Genomic DNA, 22231 nt, shown 5'->3' on the forward strand with positions numbered 1-22231 from the left:
CCAATGTTACTGAGCCCTACTCTGTGTCAGCACGGGCCAGACCCTTCCCCTAAGTCCTCACCAAGTTCCCTGGATCATGCTCATTTTGTAGATGAGGAGACAGAGGCTCAGGGAGGAAAGCCAGGGGAGATTGGTACACAGAATTCTGCCGGGCTGTGCAAAATCCCAGAAGCAACTTGCCATGGGCTCCAGGTGCCCTTGGGTCTCTTGAGGCAAAGTCTGACTTCCTTTCACTGCGTGTGCTGGTTCTTTCTCACAAAGTGTCCCCATGGACTGATGACATAGGTGATGGGGAGACACTCTGGGGTACAGAACTGGCCTGGGACTCAGCAAGCACGGCCATGCCCATCAGAGACAGTGTGCCTGGGCTGAGGAGCCCTCTGGGAAACAGCAAGTCCATGTGGAGGAAATGAAGGAGAGTGAAAGGGTGGAGCAGAGGTGAGGGAGGGGCAGCTCAAGGCCAGCAGTGCTCAGGAAGGAACCTGGAAACCCAGAACACCGGCAAAAATGGCAGGGCGTTATTTGGGGTGTCTCTGAGTGTTTCTGGAGATTAGCATGTGAGTCTGTAAGGACTAGCTGGTGAAGAGCCCTGGTCAGTGTGGGCAGGCACTGGGCAGGTGGCCCAGGGAGGAATGAGCAATTGCAGAGGGTGAAGTGGCCTCTTCTTCAAGAGCCAGGACTGACTCTTCTTCTCCTGCCCTTGGACATCAAAACTCCAGGCTCCCGGCCTTTGGACTCCAGGACTTACACCAGTTTCCTTGCTCCCTTTCTCAGGACTGTGGCCTGGAACTGGAGCCAGGAATGACACCTTCTGCTTCCCTGGTTCTGAAGCCTTTGGACTTGGACATGACTATACCACCAACTTGCAGATGGCCTACTGGGGACTTCTGTGAGCCAACTCCTCTAATAAATCCCTCTCGGGGATCTGAATACCCCCTCCGGTGCTGCTTCTCTGGAGACCCTGACTGATGCGGTGTGGTGGAGAAAAGCCCTGGAGATGTTAGCCACGGGGAAGGCCAGCAGATGGAGTGCTCCCAGAGCTAACACTGCCAGGCTGACCTGGCACCCAGCCCAGTGAGGCCCTGTTCATGACAGAGAGGACCTAAGGATGCAGCGGAAGCGGGCTGGAGGCAGAAGCGCAGTCCAGGGGGACGGACACAGCATGAAGTGAACCTGTAGGCTCTGGGCGCCTGCCTGCCTCACCATCAGCCACCTCCTTGTCCCCTTTGTCCCCTTTCATTGTTTCCACAGATATATTGTCAGGGCCTGCCCTGTGCCAGACAGGCTGCTAGGTGTCACAAAGGACCTCTGCCCTCTCTCTGTCTGCCCTTAGAGATAGAGAGATAAATGGTCATGTTCCCTTTGGAGACAGATAAGAGGGATGAGACAGTCAATGGAGGGTCACTGTCTACAGCCCCACCAAACTGGCACCACTGCATTAGCACCCTGGCCTCCCCACCATCAGGCTTCCTCCCCTCCCACCTCCCATGCAGAAGCAACAGCCAACTCTGCCTTGGGAGTTTGGCTGTAGTCCCCCTCTGCACTCAAGATGAATAGAGTGTCTCAATCTTCAGTGCCTTCACCCAAGGCAGAGTCCGCACCCTGGTTTCAGGCCTTAGCTGCTCCTGCAGTGCCCCCTGGTGGGGAAGGAGCTGACTGCAGACACCACAACCAGGGTCCTGCAACCAGTCCTGTATTTATACAAGCTTCCTGTATTCCTGCAGCAGGTGCAGGACCACAGCCTCACAAACCACAAACAGCCCCGCCCCTTGGATGATGAAAGTCCTGAAGGAGGTACTTATTCTCCATTAACGTGACCAATGATTTAGGTCACTTTGGAAAATGTTTTTCGCAAAATAGTTTTTAAATTTCTTGGCACATAAAAGGAGTCTTCTTAGAAGACTTAGAAGCTAAGCATCCAAGTGCCGTACCAACAGTTCCTGGTGCAGTTAAGAACAAGGCCTCTTATTTTGTTCTTGGAGCCCGAGTATGCCTGCAGTCTTTAACCAGCGCAGCCCCAGGACTGTGGTTTGGACTAACACTGGCATCTGACCTTCTCGCCTATTAGCCTGTCTTCCTCTTGGGAGAAGCAGCATATCTTGTTTTTCTTTTGAGTCCTTGGCCCTCCTATAGAGCTTGCTTTCCTGGGAAACATCTGCTTGGTTGATTCTTTGTTTGCCTTTGTATCCCTCTGGCATTTCTGATGGGGGCCTGTTCGCTAGTCATTCCTTCCCTCAGCCAGTCTCTGGCCACTTATGCAGCGGCTGCATGTGCCAGGCCTGGTGCTGGCGGCTGAGGATGCAGCCACACCTGGCATGACCCAGGGGTCACTCCAATTCTCACGGCTGGTGGCAGAGGAGGCAGGCTAGGGCAATAATGCCACAGCCACGAATCTCAATTGTAGTCAGTGCTATGACAGGGACATACCAGGAGTCTTCCAGGGTCAAGTGAGACCAGAGGGGTGTGAGGCACAGGAGAGAGGTCAGCTTGGGACGGGAGTGGGTTCTGCGGGGGCCAGCAGGTCAGAGAATAGAATTGGAGTTTTAATCTAACGTCAGGAGAAGCTAGTGAAGGCTTCAGGCAGGCCCCAGTGCTGGCTCAGGAACAAGAAGCCTCCTGGCTGCTGTGCACCATGTGCAGAGCAAGGGAGGCAGGAGAGGATCCACAAAGCTGCCAAGCTGCCTGGGATGTGCAGGGCACTGGGATGGCAGGGTGGCAAGGGGGGTGGGCAGTAGGGTGCATTGGGACACATTTTGGGGTGAGTTGAGTGTTACCTCTGTTAATAGATCACTGTAAATCAGAGTCCTCAGAAGTCAGTGCCATGAGGGAGCTCATGAGAAGCTTCAGGTCCAGAGTGTGTGGCTTCACCAGCTTGTGACTTGGTCTCATGTGGCCTGCACTTCCTCTCTGGCATCCTGAGCCTGTCTTTCACTTTTCTCATTTTCAGCAGCAACAAAAAACCCTTAAGGGACTGATACTTTCTTTATCGGATGCCTGTTTAACCAAGCAAGAATAAAACTTTAAATTTCAGACCACCAGTAGTTTTTCTCAGTATGTCTCCTGTGCGTCAATACCCGGTTTTGTAAGTGAACTTTTATTGGGACACAGCCATGACATTGGCTCACATACCTGTGGCTGTTGCGGGTCAGGGAGTAACTGTGGGACATAAGGCCAGCAATGCTAAAACACTTCCCCTGTGGCCCGTGTGAACTTTGCTGACCCCTGCGCCAGGGCAGGTAGACCTGGTTTCTACACTCTGAACACAGTGCAAGACTCCAATTCCTCAGAGTCCTAGCTTGGGGGAAAGCCAGAGTGCTCACCAGCTCATGAGTACCCAGTGTTTCCTGTGTGCACAAACCAACTCCTGGATACCAGAGACTGCCCTTGATAGAAGGGATGTCCTTTGCCCTCCAGAAACTTTTAGAGGTTATTGTGCTCTTGCATGACTGGTGGGGTACCTGAGCGATTAGACCTTATCCCCACTTGTTGATACTTCTATAAAGCAGGGGTACTCCAGACGCCAGCAGCAGATGTCCACGGGGTCATCTAGGAAGACAACTGGGCCTTCCCCTGCAGCCCCATCTTGTATTTGACTTAGGAATAGGTAGAACAGGTTTTCCAGGATCCAGAAGTCCTCTCGACTCTCCAGCTGGTTGGAGTTGGGAGAGCAGGGAGCCAGGAAGAGGCCTGATGGCAGGGTGCACCTGGCTCTACCAATCTCCATTCTTGAGGCTAATGACCTTCAACTAACTTCTATACAAGCCAGCTTCAAATCCCACTCCATCCAGGAAGGCCCTGAATGAATCTCTACTTAGAAATCCTGTAAACACCTGTTAACTATTTTGGAAACTAAATGACTTATGGAAAATCTGATGTCATCTTGCCCTTAGCTTCCAGGGACCTTCTATGTCATACTCCATCAACTGCAAAGATCTGTACTAACAAAATGACACAAAAACCACCTAAGGGGAATGCTTATTTGAGGTCTCTTAAGCATTCTCTGTTGACAGGGTAAAAGAACAAAATCCTAATACCATCCATTCACACCTATGCTTTAACTCTCCATTGCAAGGGGAAAGAAATAACAGTGCTGTGAAACAGCAGCTAAGCTTAGTTCTTCCCACTGATTTCAGTGCGGAACAGGATGGGCGGCTCTTTATCCCACTGTTAAAATTGCAAGCAACATGCTTATTTTTCAAATAAAAAGGGAAACATGAAATCTTTTTCAGAAGAAAGCCTTTCCAATGACACTTAAAATTTTCCTTAAGTTATACACCGGGCTGGGGATACAGCTGTTGGTAGAGTGCTTGCCTTGCATGCACAAAGCCCCTGGGTTCAATCCCCAGCACCACAAAGAAACAAAAAAAGTTAAACATCAAACACCGGCAACTATATACAGATTTGTTTGTCATGGATAAACCAAGACTGTGCTAGGTGTGGCGGCACTGGCCTGTAACTTAGGAGGCAGAAGCAGGAGGATTTCAAGTTCAAGGACAGCCAAGCCAACTTTCTGAGGCCTTATACTGACAATCATAAAGGGAGTGTAGCTCAGTCGTACAGTGCAAAGCAATGCAGGACATCCTGGGTTCAATGCCCAGCACTGTAACAAAACCATTTAATTTACTAAGATGTCATACTTTTGAAATGCGACTTCAGAATTAGTTGCAAAAAAACTAATATATTTTCTCAGAAATTGTCTACTTTCCTGTATAATCCATGCTATGGAAACTTGAATGTAAAGCTAATGTGCCACTTACCCTAAAAGCAGGCCATACAGAAAACTGAGACATTATTAGGATTAATTAATAACAAAGCTTTACTGGCTCAGTAGTTTTTCTTATGATCGTATAAATATATAAATCTTGAAAAGGTAATACTGTTGAGTAGTAAAATCCGTAAAAATAACAGTTTTGCCACAGTGCACAGATTAAGTTCATTCATTTTGCTTCCCCATCCCCCACCAAGCAGCTAGATGAGAACTGGAAGACACAGGAAAACTGCACTTCTACGTGGAATAATGAATATACTGAGAATTTGTTTGCAGAAAATAAACTTCAAAACTCCATGCTCCACATCCTAAACGCCTATGAGTAGGCCCTTTAATTAACTTAATACTTGGGATAAGTGTCTCGCTTGGGGTCCTCCTGCGCAGGGGCGGCGGGACTCAGAGCTGGGGTCTGTCAGGGCAGCAGGGGAAGTGGTCTTCAGTGCGGAACAGGACCGGCGGCTCATAGGCGCGCGGCGGCCTCGCGGGGGCCGGCTTGGTGAAGAAGGAGGGCACACTGATGGTGTGCAGGAGCTTCTGGAAGGCCCGGGGGAAGGCCCCCAGCTCGGCTTCAGCCCTGGTGACCTGCTCCTCCATCCTGGCCACGCTGCTGCCGATCATCCGCACGAAGGCCTCGAGCTTGTCGATCTTGCTGTAGATGCGCCGCATCTCCGTGGCCTTCGCGTAGATGCGAGGCACGCCCTCGCTGACCACGTGGGATGAGTCTCCGCGGATCATGTCCAGCATGCCCACGAACTCGTCCACTCTGGTGAGCAGGTCCTCGAGGCTGGCGTCCAGGGCCTCCACTTCGGGTCGCGTCCCGGCCCCGGGCAGCAGGCAGGCGGCGTAGCCCGCGGCGGCGCGGCGCAGGAGCGGCAGGTCGCGGCCGGGAGCGCCGTCCTCCGGGCCCTCGTCCTCCCACGGCCCCGAGGCGCTGCTGTGGCTCTGGGACACGTTACCGCTGTCCCCGCTCCAGGCGGGGCCCTGTGGCTCGGCCTCCTCCTCCCGCGAGGGCCCTCCACCCTCGGGGGGAACCTCCATGGCCCGCTGCCGGCGCCCGCGCGCCGCGCTCCCGGACCCGCTTGCCCGCACGCGCGCCCCGCTTCCGGCGCCAGCGCGCCGCGTCACGCCCACGTACGTCCGCGCTCCCGCACCACACCTCCGGCGTGCCCGCGCGAATGCTTCTTTCTGCTTCCGCCACCCACGCACGTAACTGTTTCCGTCCCCCAGGCGCGCGCATCTACCGGCTTCCTGCCTTCGGACGGGTGCGCGCACGCACGCTGTGGCTCACGCTCAGAACCCCAATCAGCCGCAAACGTAAAGACGGTGTGAGAACCCAGGGAAGGGGTGGGCTCGGTGCGCGCGCGATGCCTTTGTATACCCCTCCCACCCCTCAGCCTCCCTCCGATTCTGGGCTCCCTCCTGCCCCTCCTTTCCTCTTGCAGCAAAAAGTAAAATAAGAGAGATGAGCAAAAGAAAGGTCTTTTTGCAAGATGGATGCTCATGACGACTTGGAATGACTGGAAGTTCTTCAGGCCACAAATGGTTAGGAAATGGTGCATAAGCAGAGATTATATCCAAGGTACTGCAAGACCTAAAGATGACTCTGGTATTGATGGGTAACAGGCAGACCTGAGTGGTGGGACACTAGATTAAGGGAATAGTTCTATAAAGTGAGCCAACTGTCCTGACCCTACATGCTTTCTTTTAAAAAGCAATTTACTTATAGCCCTGCCTGGCTTAAGTCAATGGGATATGTTACATTCCTCAGAAATCAACCTGTTACTGCAGGAGAAGTGCAGGCCCCAAAGTTTTCTTCCTGCCAACACAAACTACACTGGAGGCGGGGGACTTTTGTAGCCTTTACACAGACCAAGAACTCAAGGATATAGGAAAATTAAAAGCAAAGCCTCCTCCCATAAAAATCTGTGACAAGTTTGAATTAGAACCTGTCAGCATGGGCCAAAGGGATCCAGAGTGGCCTTAGATCTTTAGGATGTCATTATATTGGTAAAATCGCCCCTCCATCCGGTAAGATGGGGTCCAATAGGGACTTGAAAGTCTGATGCAGTCCACTTGTCAATCAGATCAAGAGGTAGACCTGGGACCTCCAATAAAACTGGATGGTGGTGTGGGGCATTCTGTCCCTTTCCTCTCTGAAAGGTCCCACTCTATCCCTTGAGAGTTGTTCCCCTATTCCCCTTTCTTATCCCTGCTAATAAACACTGCCTGCTACTTTGGAGACATGTCTGAAATCTTCCCAGTGTGATCCTAAGAAGTGATGAGAGGTCTCTTAGGCTCCACAGACAGTCTTGCTCCATAAAGTGATTGCATGAATTCTTAAAAAGCCCAGAAACACTAAAGTCGGTGCCTCCTAGTATTGTCAGACTTCTGCTCTTTAAAGAGGCGAAGGATGTGCCTCATAGGATTTATCAAACAATAGCTTCTCTAGAAAGCTTAAGAACTTGCTCTTCAACACTTTGGGCAGAAGACCAAGACAGAGGTGGCTTTGTCTTGAAGGGATTTGCAAGTGGGGCTTTTGTCTAATGGAATGAACCCCAATGAAAACCACAGTCAATCTACAAAGTTTTAAAAATAATTACAGTAACACAAATGCTGCAGCATGAATGGAAAGGGAGAGAGATGGCACAAAATGAAAGGCTTTTGGACCTCAAACTTCTACAAAAGCAGATGAGGAATGGCTTGTGGGCAAACACATGCTACCTTTCACAAAGAAAGAAGAAAGACCCAGAGTGCCGAATTAAGAGCCCAAATGGTGGAGTTGAGGGGCATGGGGTCTTAATTATAAACCTTGAGACAGCACTGCAGAATTCCTGTGGACCCCTGACTTCTTTGTGCCTCCTATTTCCCCCATTTTTGAGGAGGAATGTCTATACTGGTTCTCCCACACCTGCACACAACATTTCAAAGTCTACAGATCAAGAAAAACTCTAGGAGTTGGACCTAAGGAACTATGCCCAGGGAGCTTCATTCACACCTGGCCTAGTTTGGAAGACAAAATTCTGCACTTGAAGCTGATGCTACAGTAGGATAGTAATACACAAAACTATGAGGGTTTTTAAAAATTAACTTTTTTGAGGACCTTGGATGGGGGCAAGTGTGATCAGCCTTCCAGAGGATCCCCAGTGACCTCCACCCCCTATATTCATGCTCCTGTGTATTCCTTCTGTGGACTGTGGACTGTGCATAGTGATTTGCTCATAATCAGTAGAAAGGATAGAAGCAATGACTTGTGACTTGGAGATTACCATTTGGAACTCTTAATGCTCAGGGGAAGAGGACAGATTACAGGCTACACCGCTCACTGCTCCACAAATATTTGGAGTCAAATTGGTAGGAAAAATAGGCTTTATTCAAACCAATTGTTTGGTTTTTTTGTTTTTGTTTTGTTTAGTTTTGGTACCAGGGATTGAACTCAGGGGCACTCAAACACTGAGCCACATCCTCAATCCTATTTGGTATTTTATTTAGAGACAGGGTCTCACCAAGTTGCTTAGTGCCTCGCCATTGCTGAGACTGGCTTTGAACTCTAGATCCACCTGCCTCGGCCTCCCGAGCCACTGGGATTTACAGGTGTGCGCCACTGTGCCCACTTTCAAAAACAGTTTTAAAGGAGGTCAGAAGAAACTTTTTCATTTCAAATTTCCATCTTCAGAGGCTGTCAGGGTGGGGAATACTTTTAGAAGATGTGGCAAAATGGGACATAAAGTAGGAAATACACATTTGCAAATTTAGTTAGTCTGTGCCAGACTGGCTGGGGCAGGGGTTATTTCCACCTATAGCTTCCTTGGCATCCCCCAGGCCTGTTCCCTTCATGAGGAAGTAGTCCTCAGGTTCAATGGGACTCTGAATTTCTGTTTCAGTTCATAAAAAGCAGCAGGGCATCCCTTTCTCTCTAATCACTTGCTCTTGGGAAAACCTGCTGCCTACTCATGAGCAACTGCAGTCCCATGGAGAAGCCCACATAGCAAGGAGCTGAAGACATCATGCAAATGCTAGTGAAAACCAGCCTCACTAGCCATCTTGGACTTGGCCTCTCCAACACTGGCTGAGCTCAGAGATCACTGTGCCCCCCTGGACAATCCTGGGCTGAAATCACGTGAAACCAAATGAGACTATGCTGTTGTCTGAATATTTGTGTCCCCTGAAATTCGTGTTGAAATCCCAATCCCCACATTAAGAGATTATGCCTTAGGGAGGCAGTTAGATCATGGAGGCAGAACCCTCCTGAGTATGATGAATGCCCTTATTAAAGAGGCCAAGAGATGCCTCTGCTCTTTTTACCATGTGAGGACACAGCAAGAAGCCACCATATAGGAAGCAGAAAATGGGCTTGAACCAGAAAATGGGCCTTCACGAGACACTGATTCTGTTGGTGCTTTGATCTTGGAATTCTGAGCCTTTTGAATTGTGAAACATAAATTTCTGTTATTTATTTTTATGGTGCTGGGGATCAAACCCAGGGTCTTATGCATGTAGGCAGATGCTTGCTATACCACTGATATACATCCCCAGCACTGTTTCAGTTATTTATAAACTACTCACTTTATGGTATTTTATTAAAACACTAAGACAATAATGAACTTTAGGACTGTTTTTTTTTCCATAGCTCTGAAGAATGTTGTTGGTATTTTGATGGGGAATGCACTGAATCTGGTTATTACTTTTGGTAGTGTGGCCATTTTAACATTAATTCTGCCTATCCATGAACATGAGAGATCTTTCCATCTTGTTTCTTCTTCAATTTCCTTCTTCAATGTTCTATAGTTTTTATTAAAGTCAACCTCACAGTAAGTGTGGAAAAACTGAAACCATTTCCTTTAAAACCTGGAACAAGAACAGGATGTCCACACTCACCACTGTTATTTAATATAGTGCTAGAAATTCTAGCTAGAGCAATTAGGCAAGAAAAGGAAATAAAAAAGACAAAAATAGGATAGGAATAAGTCAAACTATCACTATTAGCAGATTATATAATCCTACACTTAGAAGATTAAAACACACACACACACACACACACACACACACACACACACACCAAAAGACTGCTAGAGCTAATAAATTCAGCAAAGGTAGCAGGTTACAAAATCAACATATTCTACAACAATGAATATGCCAAGAAAGAAATCAGGAAAATAGTCCTATTCACAATAGCCTCAAAAGCAAAATGAAACAAAATCTAGGAATAAATTTAACAAGCAGGTTAATGGAGTCTTTTGATGAACACCTGCGAGTGCTATGGTGTTTGCCTAACGCATACAAAATCACCTCATGGGTACCTCTTGCCACTGAGATTCTTGGGGTGGGACCACAGGTCTTTAGCAGATGAGAAAACCAATCTCTGGTTTGCGGCATTTGTGCAAGCAAGCAAGATGCCTCCCCAGCCTAAATTACTGCTAGTGTGGCACTGAGAGAACATGCCTAGAATTAGACTGCATCCATTTCACAACCACATGTGTTGGTGCTTAACGAATGAACGTTAAAGCATCAATGACTGAACCCCACTATTTTTCAGGCCTGGTAGGCAGTGGGGACATAAAGGTGACTAAGACCAGAACTTGCCCTCAAGGAGTTTTTTTGGCTCTTTTAAGTATAGGAGCTTCCAGTTCAGAAGAGGTGCTTCTATTTTAGGGAAGAATCTTTTCTCTTCAAAGCATTCCCAAAGTCCCTACTCAATGACAGGCCTCCAGCAAGGGCAGAGGACAGAACCAAACCAGAAGGGGCCCTTCACCTTGGTGAAGTGGTAACTGACCAGCACAATCCCGGGCGCCAGGAACCAGAGTGAGCAGTGGGGAGGCCAGGAAGAAGGGCGGTTGGCATCCTGGGTTTTGAGTCCAGGGTTGTCCCGAGGTGGGCATGTGCAATAGTAAGAAGCAGGGACTGTGGACATAACTGCATGTCACTCAAGCACGGCTTTTAGCTAGTTTCCCAACTACTTCATATGTTTGTGAGGATTAATGAATCAATAAAAATTAACCTGACTGCGTGGGCGGACGGACGGAGATAAGGGGAGGAGGGGGTTAAGTAAAAGCCTGCAAGGGACTGCTGCAGGATGGAGCCCCAACCTTCTTTCACAGAAGACAGAGCGGGAAAGAGACTGGGCGGGATGCGGCGCGCGGGCGCGGCTCCTTTACGTGCGCGTGCCTAGGGAGCGTGACCGTAAAGGAGCCCGGCTCTGTCGTGAAAGAGCCGCAAACGTGGCCGGGCGGGAGTGGTGCTGGTTGGCGGCCAAACGTCCATTTTGTTCCCGCTCCTTGCGTGTGCGGCGCTTCCTGCCGCGGCTGTCCCGAGGCCGGAGGCCTACGGTTAAGAGCAGGGAGCGACCGGAAGCTGCCTGGCAGCTCCGCGGCCCGAACGCAAGATGCGGCCCCTGGACGTGGTGGAGCTGGCCGAGCCCGAGGAGGTGGAGGTGCTGGAGCCCGAGGAGGACTTCGAGCAGTTCCTGCTGCCGGTCATCAACGAGATGCGCGAGGACATCGCGGCGCTGACCCGCGAGCGCGGCCGGGCGCACGCGCGCAACCGCGGCAAGCTGTGGGAGATGGACAATATGCTCATCCAGATCAAGACGCAGGTGGAGGCCTCGGAGGAGAGCGCGCTGAACCACCTGCAGGGCGCGGACGGCGGCGCGGCGCCCCGGGCGGCCCCGCGCTGCGAGAAGGCGGAGGAGAAGGCCAAGGAGCTGGCCAAGATGGCAGAGATGCTGGTGGCGCTGGTGCGGCGGATAGAGAAGGGCGAGTCGGCGTGACGGCGGTGAGCGGGCGTCGGGCTTTGGGACCCGGCGGGCCCGAGGACGCGTGCCGTCGTGTTGGCGCCGCTGCGCGCCCTCTAGCGCCTCGTGCCCTGGGCGTTCGAGATGACGGACGCTCGGGGTTCTGAGAAACACGAAGGCTGACTCTTTCTCACTCCTTTTCCTCGGTGCTGCGGCTCCAGCCCACGTGCTGGGCCCGTGCTCCACCGCTGGGCTGGCCTCGAACTTGCGATCCTCCTGGCTCTATAGGCCGGGTGCGGGGGGGGGGGGGGGATAAAAGCCAGTTCTGGTAGCGTCACCGCAGATGGATCTGCCCAGGCGCTAAGGGAATTGGCAGGAAACCGGTCAGACCCCGGCTGTGGGGCAAGGGAAGGATGTGGGAACGGGAGAGGGAGGGGTAGAGCCAGAGGGTGCTGGGGCTATCAGACCTTCCCAGGTTTCCCTAGAAGGCAGGTGAGTCCCAGGACCCTGTGAGGGCGGTGACAATCCCTGTGGGTTTTAACCTTGGGATGTGAGAAACAGTGCCTTGATGTTAAGTCTCTCCTATTTGTGCTTTAGGTTCATAGTTGATGGACTCTGCTCAACTGGCAAGAAAGGACGGACCCCCCCGAGGGAACTGAACCAGCTCGACGTTTTCTGCTTTGTTTTTGTATCTCATCTACCCCCTTGCAACAGTCTTTTTTATGGTAACATTGATATGGGTCAGATATATTTGATTCTGGAAAGAACTTCTGTTGGAAAAATATTCTAGGAAAAATGGGGCTTAAATCAAAAGCTGTTTCAGTGGTCATACTTAATTCTTGTTACTTTGCAGTGTTTTGGAAATGGTGGGCATGACCTGTTTTTTTGTGTTGTCTTGTGACCTGATTGTTTTCTGGAGCTTGTGAAGACTTGGGGTCAGGATCTGGTATTGAAGATCCTGGCGAAGGCACTGCACTACCTGGTTGCCGATGATGAAGGATGTATGGTTAAGACTGCTACAGGAAGCCAGGCAGATCCAGAAGATGGTAGAGGTGGAAGATGACTTTGCATATAGTTTGGAACTTCAGTTCTTCTGTGAGACAACGGAGGAGGTTGTATTTTGTGTACACACTATGTTTGATGTATAGTGTGTAACCTGCCGGGTAAATTTATTTAGACAACCTCGCTGACACCGTGTGATGACAGTTGAAGAAAGAGTTGTGTGGTACATGTCAGTGTTGGAATACCCTCCCATGTTGCAGGGACTTCAGAGAAGAGCATCAGGGACAATCTACAAGGACTGGAGGAAGGAAGAGGTCTCTTCCAGTCATCAGGGTAGTAGACCCAACAGATGTTTGAGGTCAGAAACCATACGTGCACTAAGTGTTTGATTGCCTTGCAAAACAAAGACCCCCTTAAATATATATTTTTTTGGTTCAAATGACCAAAACCCCTGTTAATAAAAGAATCATAATCTTTTTTGGTTTTTACGTGGATGGTCTTTTTTGAGTGTCCTCACCCTCCAGTGGAGGGAACCGTTGGTGGGTCTGAGGCTTCCCATAAGTCTGTGCTGTGAGGGATTATCGTTCCTGGAAGGCGCCATGGGGCAGGGCAGAACATGCAGTTCTTAAGTTCAGGCCCTCCTCTGCCTTTTGGCAGCTGCAGAGTGTTGACCGGGGACCCTGATGGGCCACATATCCTGTCCAGGGTACTAGGAATACAAGGGTAAGGGTTGGGCAGAGGTGTGGGGCAGAAAGTGAAACACAAGTGACATCGTAGTATGCCTGGCAGAGCCCTGGGAGCCCTCATGGAGAACCTGGGAGAGTGTCAGCAAGTGACTGGATTGCCTCGAATGCCAAGTCCAACTGGAAGAACGGAGCAGGGGCAAAACCTCAGGGCGCTGGCTCTGGGGAGACTGCTGCTGAGCTGGAACCCTTGGAGCCTGGAGTGAGGTGGTGGGAGGCGGGGCGAGGGGCTAGTGGGCCTAAGAGGCCTGCGCCACAAAGGTGGTGACCTGCTGAGCCTATGCTCTTGAGGGCTCTTTACCCTGTAGTGTGGGCACATTCAGACCTGCAAACAGGCATTCTGCAGTTTCCAGAGCTGCCAATCGCAATTTCATAAAAACAAATGTAAAATAATAACAAGCTTAGATATATGATTTGAGTTAAGGTGTAAAGTAGGTGTTTTTAAAATCAAGTATCCAGGCTGAGGATATAGCTCAGAGGTCAAGCACTTGGCCTAGCAAGTTCAAGGTCCTGAGTTCCACCCCCAGTACTGCAATAATGACAGCCCCACCTAGGAATAGTAGTGTAATTTAATAAGTTACAAGTGGATGTGGCAAAAAAAAAATGTAAAATCAAGTGCCCAAGCATGGAGTAAAATCACACTTGGTGAGGCTGTGCCTGGCTTTGGCCACCTTCCCCACTCTTCACTGGCAGTGAGGACTGTTGGGAATCATGAGACTGATGAGCAAAGTAGTGGTGACTACATGAGCTTGTGGGGTGACCAGGCAGAGGAATGGGGCTGGTGCAGAGGTGCAGGGGCAATTCAGTGCCCAACAGGTCGGTGCAGAAAAGACCAGCTCAGTCTTTGTGGGGCCAAGACTTGGTGTGCATCCACCAAAGCCCTGTACCAGTTCACCCCAGTCTTAATGGCTTACAACCACCAAGGTGACCTCACACGGTTGCACATCACAGTCAGAGGCCCTGGGTCCTCTTACTGCAGGACCTGGCTGAGGGAGCTTCTCGGGGGTGTCATGGACCTTGGTTCACTGTTCACTGATGTAAAAATATGCTCTCTGGAAGCAGTGGCTCAGTGGGAAAGCATGTGCTTGACCTGTTTTAGGCCCTGCTTTGATTCCCAGCACCAAAACAAGAAACATGCTTTGGGGGCTAAAAAGTAAAACTGAATATATAAACATGAATGCATGTGTGAGTCCATAGTATGTGTGTGCTGTGTACACTTATGAGTGTGCATAGTTCCCCCTTGATTAATCAACCATAGGGATGTCTTAGGGTTGTGTTTTGCTTTTTAGTACTCCAGGGTACTAAAATAGTCTCATATCATTTTGACCCTCGGCTCTTAGGAGTATTGCAGTGACAGGCCAGTAATTATGTAGCCTAGAGACACATCACTTGTGTTTCCTACTTATAATCCCCTGTAGCCGATTATGTCAGTGGTCTGTAAGCAGCAGTCAGCTAGGAGCTTGGATTTCCCCAGTTGCTCTGGAGGAAGCTTCAGTGTTACTCCCTACACTGCCCTCCTCCTGGGCACTCCCCTCCCCTGCCCGGCCATCACCAAAGCATGTTGATTCCACCCTGACTCATTTGCCTCCCTCCAGCTATTCCAAGCCACAGCTGTTAGTGACAGTCTCCAAACTGGCCTCTCAGCTCTCATTTTACTTCAGTCCTGTCCTTGACAGATGAGCTAGAGAACTGTGCAGCCCTTCTCTGCTTGAAACAAATTTTTTGCAGTCCTGGGGACTGAACCCAGGGGCACTCTATCACTGAGCTATACCCCAGCCCTTTTTATTTTTTATTTTGAGACAGGGTCTCTTGCTAAGTTACTGTAGTTAAGTTACCCAAGTGGCCTCAGACTTGTGCTCCTCCTGCCTCAGTGTGCAGAGTTGCTGGGTACGGGCATGTGCCACTGTACCTGGCCTTGCAACACTTAAAAATGTCTTTTGTCTTAGATGTTTTCTTTACCAATACTTAGCTCCTACTGTATACCAAGCACTGGTCTGTACTGAGAGACGGAGCACAGGCAGTCTACACGGTTTGCTTTCTGGAACTTCCTCCTAGTGCCGGAGAGGCATGGCACTGAGGACAGGCCACGGGGGCTGAGGATGCTCACTCAGTCACTCAGCACGTGGACTCCACGTGTCCTCAAGCACTTCTGCCCCTCCCAGAGCTGTGTCCTGGTTTTCCTGTCACTGCCTGAAATTGGCCTCCTCTGTGGTCCTCTCAGCGTCCATCCTCTGCCTGTCCTGCCTTCCTCTCTGCTCACTCACCCTCCTCCACCTCCTGTGAACTCCCTCCAACACCTGCTACAGCCACGCCACCTGTCTCAACCCGGCCTGGGCTGTCTCTCTGTAACCCTGGGGCTACTCAGCTTCTTGGGCGAAGGTGCAGAGAAAGTGGGTCCAGCATACATTTGAGGCTTGCATTTTGCTAGGTGGTTGCAATTGAGGAAATGTGTGTAGTTGGTTCTCATCATCTGTACTAGTTATTACAAGTCACCATGAACGCTGCGTTAGCAAATGCCAAGTCATTGTCCCTGGAGAAGCAGGAGTGGGCGCTACCAGCCTCCAGCCTCGCACCTATGACTGGCCATTCTGTATCCGTGCCTTGTGCGTGTTTCTGTTTAAAGGCACCTTGTTTACCAGGTGCTACTGAGTTAGTACTGCACTCGAGGCTCACAGCACATCCGCTCTTGCCTCCTCTGCGGAGCTCATCTGCCATGCTTTCTCCATAAGGTGGGTCGTAGCCTCCTGTGCTTAGGAACAGCAGCCAGCGCCTGAGCAGCGGCAGAGCCAGGAGACATTTTAAACAAAAATGCACAAAAGCACAAAGAGGCAAAGACCAAAACCCAAACCAAGGCCCTGAGTAGACCCTGGCCCAGGTGCGCTCACAGCACAGGAGTTGGGCGGGAAGGCAGAGCAGGCTATTGGGCCTCAGCAGGGAGTGTGTGTGTCACAGGACACAGCTCTGCTGCTTGCACATGTCTGCAAGTGACCAGGGGTTCACCATGAGCACCCACTTGGGTTACAATAAACTATAAGAGGTAGGTGAACTTACAAACAGATTCATGGATAGCGAGGCTGGGCTGTGCAACATCCTCACAGTGATGTCGGTGTTCTGGTGCCCAGCCCAAGGCCCGCAGGGTCAGCCCTCTGAGCAGGCTGGGGAGGGTGTCCCCAGTGTGCACAGTCCAGCGTGAGGAGGACTCGTGAAGGGAAGGGCAGGGCAGGGGACAGGAGTCAGCCCCTGCTGAGTGGGGAAGGAGTCCCCGGGAGTATTCCAGGCAGTCAGCCCAAGTGAGGTGGGGAGACGATCCACAGGGGACGACTCAGGGCAGCCTAAGCAGGGAGGAGGCCAGCCTTTGGGGTGACTCTCCTGAGAGGCGAGGAGGGTGTCTTTGCAGGGAGCAATGTGGGGCTCGGACTGAGCAGGGCGAAGGGACACTAGGGTGCCCTGTGGCGTTGAAGGTAAGGTCCGCATCTACGGTATCAGATGTACACAGGATAGATGCAGATGGTGGGTATGCATCTGTATGAACTTCCAGGCACACCTGCAAATATTCCCTGGGTCTGTCCGTTGGGAGGGCTGGGAGCAGGGACACCCCAGCAGTAACACACTCACCTCCCTCTCAGGTCCTAGTTTCTAGGTAGCACTAAAAGGAGCCAGGGCTGCGTGGAGGAACGGCCAACTTCAGAGACAGGCAAGGAAAGATCAAGATATATCCAGACATCTTGATGTGACAGCAAGCAAGGGCCTACAGAGAATGTTGGGGACATGTTGGAAGGACAGAAGCCAGCCTAAGTAGGCTCCACCAGTCATGTCAGGGACAATTTGAGAGTCACTATAGTGATCATGGCAGATTACAACCCACTGAGTAACATGGGAAACCGTGATTCACATAAGCCTGAGCACATGTGTTAATTAAATGTGCTCCGAGGATTCACCTTGTGTCACAGTCTGAAGAAACCACAGCAGCAGCAAGAGCAACTGGTGGAGAAGCCCTTGCCCAACGGCAGGAAGACCCCTCACACACAGGAAGGGCTGCAGGACTGGGTTGAATCCTAGAAACAAACCCGATAACAACCTCACACCTGTGACCTGCCCTGAGTCACTTTGGTCCTCTCCTGAAGACGGTGGCACAAAGCCATGAGCTCGGATGACGGGAGCAGTTACTCACAGTGACTCTCATCCATACTTGTATTCATTTCTTCTCTGTCACTGGGTTTATGCTCTTCATAGCAAAAATACTCTGATACCATTAAAGGTGTTCCTTGGCCAGGCACAGCGGTGCAGCCTGCAACCCAGAGCCCAGCAGTTTGAGGCAGGAGGATGCTAAGTTCAGGACTGTCCTGGGCAACTTAGGGAGACACGGTCTCAAAATAAAAAATATAAAGGTCTAGAAGAGTAGCTCAGTGGACGAGCACCCCTGGGTTCAATTCCCATTACCTCAAAACAATCAAGAAAATTGTGCTACTTGAAAACTTGGTGTTTGGAGTGACGGGGAGCCTGGCTCACTGAGCACCCCAGGAAAGGCTGAGGAATGGCATGACTTAACAGGTGGCTGGCTGGCTGGATGCACGCTCACTACAGGGTGGCCCTCGCTGTGCCCACAGATTCTCTAGGGTGGGCACTGGGCCTCGGCCATGGGCTGGTTCAGAGTGCACCCCAGGGAGTGGACCGGGAACGGACTGTTACCAACGGACCTGTGCTTTTCATCTCTGTCCGTCTACCAGGCTGGCAGTGAGACATTAAATGTTGCATTACATAGTGAATGTTCCAGAAAATCCTGGTCCAGTTTGAGAACTGGCTGCCAAAGTGGGATGGAGCCAAAAGGCAGAAAAGCCAGACAGATCCAGGATCACACGGGACAATTTATTGGGGACTTATGGACAGAAGTGTGTCTTGGGTGGCCGCAGGATGGAGACTCCACACCATGAGGTGGAGAAAAGGTTTAAGTGTAAGAGGAACAGAGGTGGCCATGGTCTAGCTGCCTGGCCTTTCTCAGAAACTATGCACATGTCCTGTGTCGGCTAAAAAAACTCAGCGTCAGCGGCCAGCACACTGTGCTCAACCGACCATCTGAACAACTCTGTTTATGCCTCAGGGTTGGGGTGTGTGCCAGGTTACAACCAGATGGCTGTTGGTACGTCAGGCTGATACCAGTGGGAATCGGTGTTTGTGGGGGAGGAGTCTGGGGTCTAAAGGAGATCACCACTTTGAGAGCAGGATCATTCACCAGCATTTATTAATTAGGGGACTTTGGCTCAGCCCAAGGAGCTAATTGCCAACAGGGGCTGGGAGCCAGGGACTCCTCCCAGGTCCTGCCGGTGCAGGGCATCACTTGGATGCTGTCTGTGCAAAGTACTTGTGACAGGCAGACGTGAGTGCGGCTACAAACACGATGAACTCACTGAAGTCCACCTCGGCATCTCCGTTGGCATCGAGGTCCTTGAGCAGTCTGCCCACAGCATCCTTGTCCCTTCCGCTCTAGAGGAGAGAGGCCCAGAGTCAGTGATGCAGGTGCTGAGCAGGGCCACGGGGATGGGGGCCACCTGCATGTGTGGCACACATGCTGTCACAAGGCTCAGTGCCAGGCCCAGCTGTGTGGAACAGACGCTGGGTCCCTGGAAAGGACACACAGGCTCTGAGGGTCGTGAGCTGCCCTGGGCTGTATGACGGACGAGCTGACCTGTCATGTTTTAGGTCAAGCGGGGATTGCATTGTCCCCCCTGGGAGGATGCTGTATTGTAAGTTCTTCAAGGGGACCGACTGGATTTACAGTGGGTTTTAAATGGCGATCACCCCCAGGAAATGAGTTCCCTCGGTGCTCGGTCGCCTCATGCCAGCACTGAGCATGCTTCACACAGACCCTCAGTTCTCACAAGCCCGGGCAGGAACAAGTGCCACTGGAGCCACAGATGAAGATGGTGAGGCCCAGAGGGCCCCCGGGACTTGCCCGGTGTCACACAGAGAAGGTCTGAGACCCAGGTGTGGAGGGAGCACGGAAGCCCTGCTCTTGTCTGCTGGTCCTGAGCATTTGTGGCTCACGACCCATGGCCCCAGGTCATTGTGAGGGCCAAGCTGCCTTGACTCATGTGACAGGGCAGAGGTGGTTCCTCCCCAAGGGACCAAGCTCCACCAGGTGCAGGTCTGCACAGCAGCAGCAGGGGGCGCTCAAGCCAGCCAGGAACCAGAACTCTGTGTGTCCAAGAAAGCAACACCTATGTCCTCTGGCTGCCGCACAGCTGTGCCTGGAGGTGGTCGGGACAACACAGCAAAAGTCAGGGGATTAGATGGCAAAGGAGCGCCCACATGTCCACTCTGGCATAGCTTGCAGCCATTCCTAGGGACATTTACCAAGTTTGTAGCCAACAGTCACCTAGTACTCACTCTAATTCTTGCATGAGAAGCTCTGACTCAGCCAGGCCCTGGGCTGGTATCCAAGAAAGAGGACCACAAGACCAGCACCGTCCCTGCCCTCAGATGGACATTGTTCTCCAACTTTCTCACCTCCAGGACCATTTGGAGGGAGGGCTGGCAAGGCACAGAGCCAGGCTTGTCCAAGGGCCAGGGCCCTGCTTTTCCAAGTTCCCTCCCTGGTTGTGACCTAACCCAGATGGAGAATCCCCGGCTTGGGCACTAGTTCTCAAAGTGTGTTCCCTGGGCACCTGCCCCTCCCTACCCTGTGAGGTCAAAAGCCCCACAAACTAAAATCTCAAACTCTGATGATAAAACAACCTACATGCCACACACAAGTTCCTAGCATGGGGCGGGGGGTGGACACTTTTAGTGACCATCAGAGTCTGAGGATTTACATGGTCATGTTCAGTCCAAGAAGACAGGAAGCTGCACAGGATCAGGATCCGCTCACAGCAGTGTTTGTGGGGTAGACAGGAGAGGGGGCTCCACGCTCCTTCTGTATTCATTTCTGCCTCAAACACGTGTTATAGTAGAGGAAGACAGGTGAAGCTAAATACATTTGACTTGGGCTGGGGCTGTAGCTCAGTGGTGGAGGGCTCGCCTGGCACATGGGAGGCACTGAGCACCACATAAAAATGAGTAAACTAAAAGCATTGTGTCCACTCACAACTAAAATATATATATATATATCCATTTCACTCACATCTAGAAAGTAGAGACCTGGGTACCAGGAGCTTGGTGTGTCCAGTCATGCTTTGGACTGGACAGTTTAGCTTTCCCTTTCAACCCCCTGTAGCAGTGAAGACCCTTCAGAGAGCAGAACAGCAGAGTGGTGGGCGCAGGGAGCGGGAGAGGGGCCCTGTTTAGACCCACCAGAAGCTGCCCAGGCGCTGGTCCCGGGGCCCTGGGGGCTTCCTGGGAGCTCCAGGCCCCATGGCTCCTGCCTGCTGCAGAGAGCCCAGAGGATCCAGGATGGGTTTTCTGTCTTACTCCTGTGGGTCCTACCAGGTAACAAGGGACCTGGGCACAGGAGGAAGGCTGGTGGGCAAGAGGAGGAGGAGCAGGGATGTCTGTGGCCAGCAGCCTTGGAGAGGGAGAGCTGAGGGGCCCGCAAACAACCTCAGGAACTGCCCTGCCTTCCATGCTTGCCCCCTCCCCTGCCCAGGAGTGCCACCCTCCCCGCAGACCCCACAGGGAAAGAATCCTGATCACAACACTGTAGGGACTCAGCTCCACGTCTCAAGGATCCACCTGGGCACCCACTCCCCGCCCAGATGCCCAGTGTCCCCGGCAGGGGCTTCGGGTCATTCTTGCCTGCATCTGGGTCTGTTTGGACCCGCCCACCACCTTTCCCTGTGCCACCCTTGGACCTGGCCGCACCTGCAGGAAGCCGGGGAGCTCCTTCTCCATGAGCTGCTTCAGCTCCGCCTTGGTCAGGGTATGCCGGCTGCCCTCGCCGCCTGAGTACCGGGCGAAGACGTCGATGATGAGGCCCATGGCTGTCTCCAGCTCTGTCATGGTGCTGGCTGGGACCCTCCTTCCTTCTGAGACTGGTCTGCTGGGGAAATGTCCCCTGGAGGCCTCATGGTGCTTTAAGGGCTGGCCTCCTATTGACACAGAGGGTGGGACAGTCGGCAAGTCCTGCCCTTCCCGTTTCGTCACCCAGTCCAGTGAAGTGCGTGGCTGAGACCCTTTCTGCACCCAGCAGGGTCGTCCCCTTTCCCCCTCCCTGGGGGACAGGAGGGGTCTCTGGGCCACATGAGGCCTAGCTTTGTTGAGTAGTGGGTGAGCACTGGGTGTGGGTGAGCATCACCCCCTTTTCAGAACTCAGGGGAGCTGCTCCCCAGTCCCTCTGTGGTCCGTTCCTGCCACAGTGGGGCTGCTGGGAGGCTTTTCCACAGGATGTTGAGGGAGCAGCCTGCAGGGATTACAGGATGGGGGTCTAGGTTCAAGTCCTGCTCCAGTTTCCCTCTTCCAATCAGCCCCCACCCTGTAGACGGGGACATGGGGACACTCCTGCGCCAGGTGCTGGGAAGTTGCTGAGACACAGCACACAGGGTGTGGCTGGAAGTGGGAGCAGCTGGGGCTTCTAACAGCTGATTTTGGACCTAGGGCTGCATCCACAAGGGAGGCTCAGCACATGGTGACTGTGTGAGGAGCAGGGAAAGTCTCTTGCACTCACCCCTGAGCTGGGCTGGTCTCTCTTAGGACATGATTTCAGGGAACAGGCCACCATCCCTGCCAAGTCCCCACCAGCACCTTAGCAGCATGTCTGGGGAGAGCTCAGGCTGTCACCTCCAAGGAAGGAGAAAGGGTCATTAGGAGGCAGCTGGTCCTGGAGCTTTCGAGGCTGCAAACCCAGATCTGTGAAGTGGCCTGAAACTAATGTGGAGGCAGTTTCACTGGGAGCAGAGCGACCTGCAAATCAGAGACCCCAGAAGATCAGCAGCCGCGCACAGCAGGATCTGGCTTCCCAACAGGGAGGATTCTGGCTCTCAGGGGGACACAGCAGGCCTCTGAGCCCAGCTGCTGGTCACAAGCTGGGTAAGGCCACTGGAATGTCCAGGTCAGGAGACA

At 52.0% G+C, this 22231-nt stretch overlaps 3 protein-coding genes across 3 annotated transcripts; 1 reads left to right on the forward strand and 2 right to left on the reverse strand.

Annotated features, from left to right (window-relative positions):
* Positions 1–5068: 5068 nt before the first annotated feature.
* Bloc1s4 (biogenesis of lysosomal organelles complex 1 subunit 4) lies at positions 5069–5977 on the reverse strand. Its single transcript, XM_005318984.5, has one exon. It carries the CDS (start codon positions 5804–5806, stop codon positions 5165–5167), a length of 642 nt encoding a protein of 213 aa, XP_005319041.2. The 5' UTR covers positions 5807–5977; the 3' UTR covers positions 5069–5164.
* A 5031-nt stretch (positions 5978–11008) lies between these two features.
* On the forward strand, positions 11009–12985 carry LOC101960735 (MORF4 family-associated protein 1). The gene is made up of 2 exons (XM_005318983.5): positions 11009–11536; positions 12093–12985. The coding sequence occupies exon 1, from the start codon at positions 11148–11150 to the stop codon at positions 11529–11531; it is 384 nt and encodes a 127-aa protein (XP_005319040.1). The 5' UTR covers positions 11009–11147; the 3' UTR covers positions 11532–11536; positions 12093–12985.
* Positions 12986–18461: 5476 nt separating this feature from the next.
* S100p (S100 calcium binding protein P) lies at positions 18462–21247 on the reverse strand. The gene is made up of 2 exons (XM_005318982.4): positions 21035–21247; positions 18462–18721 (listed from the first exon to the last, which is right to left on the reverse strand). Exons 1-2 carry the CDS (start codon positions 21170–21172, stop codon positions 18572–18574), a joined length of 288 nt encoding a protein of 95 aa, XP_005319039.2. The 5' UTR covers positions 21173–21247; the 3' UTR covers positions 18462–18571.
* Between the last annotated feature and the right edge of the window lie 984 nt (positions 21248–22231).

The sequence above is a fragment of the Ictidomys tridecemlineatus genome, chromosome 9, assembly GCF_052094955.1.
Source record: "Ictidomys tridecemlineatus isolate mIctTri1 chromosome 9, mIctTri1.hap1, whole genome shotgun sequence".
In the NCBI taxonomy this organism is placed as follows: Eukaryota; Metazoa; Chordata; class Mammalia; order Rodentia; family Sciuridae; genus Ictidomys; species Ictidomys tridecemlineatus.